The sequence below is a fragment of the Cryptotermes secundus genome, unplaced genomic scaffold (genome assembly GCF_002891405.2).
Source record: "Cryptotermes secundus unplaced genomic scaffold, Csec_1.0 scaffold2933, whole genome shotgun sequence".
Lineage (NCBI taxonomy): Eukaryota > Metazoa > Arthropoda > Insecta > Blattodea > Kalotermitidae > Cryptotermes > Cryptotermes secundus.
In genome coordinates this window covers 1-7423 of record NW_019740715.1, presented here as the reverse complement: position 1 = coordinate 7423, position 7423 = coordinate 1, and the positions used below count along the sequence as shown (strand labels likewise).

At 39.4% G+C, this 7423-nt stretch overlaps 1 protein-coding gene across 1 annotated transcript in view; it reads left to right on the top strand.

Moving 5' to 3' along the window:
* LOC111872630 (transcription factor AP-2-alpha) overlaps positions 1-7113 on the top strand; it is a 12145-nt gene extending 5032 nt beyond the window's left edge. The window contains exon 3 of the mRNA XM_023866710.2: positions 5671-7113. Coding sequence (XP_023722478.1) covers positions 5671-5823 — 153 coding nt within the window. The 3' untranslated portion in view covers positions 5824-7113. The remainder of the gene's footprint in view (positions 1-5670) is intronic.
* Positions 7114-7423: the final 310 nt, after the last annotated feature.

The window sequence follows — 7423 nt, the reverse complement described above, 5'->3', positions numbered from 1 at the left end:
TTGTGGGATGCCAACTTGCCAAGGTATGAGCTTGGGAGCAGAGGAATTGAATTGTGTCAAATCTTCGCAATTGGAAACCGCAGAATAATAGCAAGAAAGGAGTTAGGCTGTGAAAAGAAGACTTCGTGTGTGATTTGAAGTGACAGGCTTGTGAAATTCATTGCCAGGATATGGTTAGTGAAGACTGAGAATCCTTGTGCGTGTGTAACGGTGAACTTGAAGGCGTGCAAATTAGTGATAGTGCTGTATTACCTGTAGTCCTGAGTTGTGAATGTATAACATGCAATAAATCAAACCATCCAATCCAAAACCTGTCTTATAAGTCATGCATCACACCTAAACGTGACAATATTTGAGATGGACAGGTCCAGCTTGATTCTGGTGAACTGCAGTTTCATTACGCTTATGTTCATACATCTCTTATTACTTTACAGGCATACAATTTGATTCTCACCCATTTCATTTTTGTTCTTCACAAGGTTTGACCTTCTTCTCATCACTTACATCCTCAGGTGGGGCATCCACATTCAGAACAACAAAATCACACCCCCTCTTGAGCTCTTAGTATCATATACAAGCTCTGCCCTCCTAACTCCTAATATGCTTCCCTTATGTGTAAGAAGGTCTGTCTCTAATTTGTGATTCTCATCCCTGTCTGTACAGAACAATGTACAATTGCCTGCAAGTTTATTGGCACCCTTGTCCTGAGCTCCAGTACTGCCACTAAATCTTACCTATACAAATATGGCTACAAATTGTGTGCTATGGGGTATGTCCTCAAATGGGACACTGCACTTTTGTGTCACTTAGACTTTTTGGTGATGCCATTCGAAGTTATTAAACAAAACCACAACTTGCAAAACCACTGAGTCTAAGATTGAATAAAATAAGAAAAATTATACCAGTACATTTCATCCTTTTAACGTTGCACTGATACATGCAAATATCTGGTTAACTGGATGACGTGTACATAATTTTATATGAAAGTGAAGCCTTTGACAAACATGTCCCAAAAATTCAGTCTTTACTCATGAGTAGAAAAGTGGTACGCTATAAGGTGCTTTTAAGACGTCAGATTACATTGCCAATTACAAAGGAAATTGAACATAACTGAAGTACAGTTATTAGAATAATGCATGAATGTCTTAAGATGACATTTACATATGGATTCAGCAATGCATAATTCATTTTCACTGCTACAGATTTGGTCTTATGTGAATGTTCACATTGCACATAATTAGATATTTGTAAGTGGTTGCAATGTGAATATCCATTGTTATTGTACAGTTTGGTCCTTTGTACTCTCATAAATGCTTAGACATGTGGTGAGTGCTTTTAGAAACATTTCAATGATACAAAATATTAAAGCTTGGAAATGTATAATATTGGGATTATAATCATGTAAATTATTCAGAGAAATGGATATGAATGTATAATTTGTGGGAGCCTTTGGGGTGAAGCATTTGTGCAAAGATAAGTATCAAAGTTCCACCCAGAATTTCTTGATAGGAAACTGTTTCCTCAGCACAAACACGTAGATGCAACATGTGAGAAATATATTGTGGCATATCTGTTGAAATCCAGGATTGTAAAGCCGGAAAAAAACAGTCATTCGTAGGGAACAGCACAGTAACAACGCATGACCCGTTGTTCACTATGTGATAAACACCACGTTCCAACAGTAACAGGTATGAATGCAACAGTAAAGGAACTGCTGGAAGTGGTGTTCTACGTGGGTCCATGCAGGGGCTATATCTGGAAAATCGGAGCACAAACCAGTCAAGAGTCGCCATGTGGAAGGGGGTTCAAATACCTCCACCGTAGCCCTGCAAGTCATAGGAGGCGACAAAAAGAGAATGCAGTGCTGGGGGGTATAACTGGGCCACCCTGTCCCAGTAGGATTTAAATATGGGGACCTGACCCTTCAGGTTGTGGAGTTTTGAATCTGAGACCACAAAATACAGATGTAAGTCCCACAGGACTCTGACCCGAGAATCACTGCTGTCGTGAAACAGGACCTCGAGCAGTGTATTCTGGTGATGTCACTTTATTATGCTTCCACATAACTACAGTTCATCGTAACTATAATGCAAAATGTTGAACAAGTCATTTCACAGTCGCTCCTTTCATGTTAACAACTCTTACTAGACTGTAGAACTGTTCTGCTCACCACTGGCTTCTGTCAACACACACCGCCAAGCTTGGTCCCCAGCCGGCCTCCCACACTGCTNGCTTCTGTCAACACACACTGCCTTCTGTCAGCACACACCATCCCCTGCATGCACACACCGCCAAGCTTGGTCCCCAGCCGGCCTCCCACACTGCCGCCCGCTGCCACGTCACAGTGGGAAAGTGCTGCCCAACAGCTCCTCCACCATCACGCCACCACTGGAAGTGCCCGCCATCACATTGCACTGAGTCCATGATTCCCAACAAGTGTGCTGCAAGGGCCAGCTGCAATTGTAAATGACACACCTGTCCTCTTGCCAGAGAGGGTACCCCACATCAACAAACCCACAATTCTTTGACAGCAACAAAAATCTGGTCTTGGGCCCCAGTTGGGTGCTTTTCACTAAGATAGCCTGGCTGACTGGCTGTCAGTGGTAACGTAACTTTGACTTGGAAGCCAGTCAGTGCGGTGGTGAGGGCCAGCAGCATATGTAAATGACAGACCCATCCTCGTTATAGAAAGCGGCCTACATCAAAATCCCAAAACTGTGGGACAGTAATAAAAATCTGGTCTTCACCCCAGAAGGGGACTTGGCACCAAGATAGACTCGCTGACTGACCGTCAGTTGTAACATGACTTTGCTTTGACTTCGAAGCCAGTCAGTATACAGAATCAAGTAGTCTGCAGTCAGCATTTGGGAGACACCTGTCAGAGATGGTCAGAGAGTTGCCCCTGGTGGGGGCATGGAAACTAGAGAAGCCCCCACTGTGGTAAGTCACTGCATAGCAATGCCAAGTCTTGAGTGAGACAGACACCCGACAGTGAGGACGTGAGCCATACAACATGGAAGCTGAGTGATCTACTGCATTGGGAGTATTATGTGGTGACAACCGTTGAAGACACAGCATTTAGTGAGGGCTGTAGTGATTTGTTAATTGTGTAGATCCATGAACTGTTATAGTTACTCATGGCTACGATGTGTCCAGTAAATCCAATTACCAATCCAGACCCCATCTGTAGTCACTCAGTCACATGACAATATCAAACTATTGAATATTAAACCACCATGCTATAAAGAATTAAAATGTTTAATGTTTTTCTCAGTTCATAAAGTCAAATTCTGATCTGTGATATCCTTTCATTTCATTGTTCACAACCATCCTGTCATTTTCTGTTCGACAGTACATATCCTAATCAGTTGATCCAGTGTATTTATAAAAACTAAAGAATTTTTATTTTTATTAGAATTAAAAATGGAAGAAGCCATCTACATTTAGGTTTCTGTAGCCTTCTTCCTTGTGTTCCACATGTCTTGTAAGTTCTGAGTGCAGCTGAGGAAGAATGAGAGTTCTTGATGATAATTATTGCTCTAGGCTTAGAAATCACTGCTCACAATATGGAAATCTTGACTGTTGTTTTTTCCTGCATGTGGTGTATGCTTTGTATTCTCTGGTATCCTTTCTTGTAGAATTCTGTTTTATTCTACTAAGAAGTTTCTTCTAATATTCTTATAATACAATAAAATACAATATTCTTAGAATTCTCATACAGAGGAAGATGCTTGTTATTTTGAGGTAACTGTCTCTCTTTAAATTTAACCAATATACCTGAGTGTAGCAGTTGTTTGTTAGAGGTGCTGAATAATTTAAGTGATATGTAACCAGTTTTTAAAATTATGATAAAATTCGTCCAGCATGGTAGCATAGTTGGTTGAGGCACTATGCTACAAGCTGGAATGTCATGGGGTTCAAGTCCCGATGAGGTGATTGAATTTTTTTCAATTGGCCTAATCCTTCCAGCCGCACTATGGACCTGGGGTCGACTCAGCCTCTAACAGAAATGAGTACCAGGAATTAATTAATTTTCCTGGGGAGTAAAGTGCAGCCGGCGCATAAGGCTGACAACCTTACCACCATATTTGAGCTGATTGTCTAGATAATGTGGGACCCTCAACGTCTCACAACCCTATGGGCCTTCATGGCCTGTTATAGGGGTAGCTTTAATTTTTTTTTTACTTCGTATTTTTGTCAGATTCACGAGATGCATAAATTTTCAGACTCACAGAACTGTAAAGGTAACAAAAATATTTTCCATTTCAGACGGAACTACTTTGCAGTACATTCTACTTATATTGGTATTATCTGCTGGTAGGGAGACTAGCTGGATATTTGGTTTGGTCACACCCATCAGTATGCCTTGATTTGTACTTCAGTAGCAACGTATTCCAACGTGGCTCAAGCTCAGTGATCTAGGAAATTATGCTTCTCGTTTTGTAACTTTTGAAGTACATGACTCAATAACAATCCAAATTCCATAAATATACAACAAGAGTCAGATGTATTGCTAATATGGTTTTAAAATCTCCATGTTCTCAATATGCTTACCTTTTAGAGAGGACAAATATATTGGGGCCCCATTACAACATGACTGGTTATATTTTGTAGTTTAGTATAAAGAAAGCCCATTTTGAATTGAGAAATCTCAATATAAATTTATCTTTCAAAATGCATATTTAGGCAGAACTGAAAACCTAAGCATCTGTTATACACATATTGTCAGGTGTATGAGTGAATATACATGGGATTTCGTTGGTAATTGGATTTACTTAACACTTACAGATTGTAACTACAAGGAACTATAGCGCTATTGCTAATTCACACACTCTGCAGTTTGCTACAGCATGTACTAAGTCTTCTCACTCTGCTGTGTCTTCGCCGGTACTTGCCTGGGGACAGATTTCAACAATGTTCTCTGCTTCCATTCTCACGTTCTTACTAGCTGGCGACCATCTCACAACCAACTCATTCAAATTCAAAGTCATAGCCACTTTATAACTGGCAGTTTACTGCCAATTAGCTCGTTCTGACACCCAACTCCTTGAGGCTCACACCAAGAGATGTTTTTTTTTTCAAAGGAATCCTTGCAGCCATAGTCCTCATGTAACATTTTGTCTGACAAGAGGATGAGTTTGTCTCTTATGAATATGCTTGGCCTTTCATCAATTGTACATATCGCACATACAGCATGTGATTAAACATTCTTCCTTGTGCACTATGTACAAGTCCGCTTGCAATACAGGCTTTGCAGAGCAGATCATGCCGATCTTACGTATCTTTTTCTACAACAGTCAACATTACTTTATGACTGGTGGTTTACTTCCAATCAGTTAGTCTTGGCGCCAAGTCTCCTGCTTATAACATCTTGGTGGCATGGACCCCACAGAAAACACAATTCCTCTGCTGTTGTGTGAGGGTCTCTGCCTAGCAAGAGATGCGCTACTGTCACCTTTCTCGTGATCACCACCTAGCAACAAGTCTACATGCCACAATATGTATATACACATACATACATATAAATATCTTGATCTTATTAGTCTGAAAGAGGAAATCATAAAATAATAATTCAGATATTCAGTATGCAGAAAATATCTTCTACTATGTGAGCACAAAGCAATTAAAAAGAATTAGGTTGATAATGAGTAAATGTTTATTGTTTTGCAGAATTTCTTGACGGAATCACTGAAGCACTTGGACAAGATGTATCCTTCAGGCAACAATGGTGGAGCACATATATCCGTGACATCCTCTCAACAGGCAGGAGGTGGTGGTGGAATGGACACAAAGCCCAAGGATCTGGGGGACTTGAAGAAGTGAGGCTGGCTGAGACGGGGCGCCGTAGTTTCTGATAGCTCCGACGACCCTAACTCCATACCAACACAACCTCCGGCAACCACACTGCGTCACTCCTGGCCCTACAACTGAACTCCTATAAGAGGATTATGGGGCAGTGAACGGGAACCTTTGGCGCTGAACAGGAGAAGAATCTCTGTTTTGTGCTATTCCTAGACCAATGACACATAGAACAATTTCTATGATTGTAAAATAAATTAAAAGATTGACATGGCTTCATTGGCTGCATATGAGAAGAAAGTATCTTAAGCTGACAGACCTTTAAAATAAATACAGTTCACAGTATCTGAAATGGAAAACAATAAATTATGTGACAGCATAATATAATTTGATCACATAATTGTGCTGTCTCCAGAAATTTGTAATTCTTCTATCATCAAAGACATGTTGTCAAGTTTATTCTTGTGATACCACCACAAATATATGAGCACAAGAACAAAATTAATAAAAGTGTACAAATACAGCTTTCCAGTCAATCAGATTTCTTGAATGGAAATAGTTATGCCTATGTTCAACATGTGTTGCCCATCTAGCCTTTGAATGTTAATTCTGTTTTGAAATTTTTTTGAAGTAATATCTTCTCATGGTCTCAGAACAGAATAAATTTCCCTACCATCACCAAAATAGAAGTGGAATCATCTGTGTTGCCAGAGAAACCGAGATGAATCGATGATCTCCAGAACAAGACCTCCATCATTCTGTAAAGGAAACCGAAAGAAACTTTATAGGATTAGAAATAATTAGTTAATCATGGCAGAAAGAGAAAGGGCTCTCTCTCTTTGTGGGGATCATATTCATAGAGATAAAATCAGGATCATAAATTATGTGATATGTTTTTCAGTCATGAAATTACAGATAAAAATTTTTCTAAGTCGAGAAGTATTTATATGATGATGGACGTGAATATCAATATGTGGCAGTTGATCCATATATTTGTTTCAGTGATATTTGATTTTGCCATCACCAAGAAGAAAATTAGCAAGGATGTATTATTCTGTTAAAGGAAAATGAATGGAATTAACTCGCTTTAATGAATGAAAGGAAATGTAAATGTTAACTTTAATGTGTGATAAATATTGTAACATTCCAATGGAATTTTAAGTTGGCCAGCGGCAGGCCACTTTGCAAGGGTCTCATAAAAAGATTATGTGCAAAATCATTATTGCATAAAATTTTACATCATCACTTCTGGAACACACTTTCCCAATATTGTATCAATTCAAACAAAATGTGTGATAACACAAATATAAATCACTCCGTCCAATGTGACCTGTAAGTTTTTTACTACATGAAAACTTAACACCCTTACATGTTTCGGTCTCTGTGGACAGTGAAAACAGCACAGCAGCCACGAGCAAACCCTGGACGATATAAAGAACGTCTACATCAAGATAGACAGGTGGCACAATATCTACCTCATATAAGAGGGACGATGGGAGGACGAACACGAGCCTGCATGGTTTACGAATTTTAATTATTGACAATAGAAAAAAATTTTAATTAGCATCAAGAAATTTTTTATAATTTTTTAAAAACTTTACATTCCCAGGAAACTGCTGTGTTT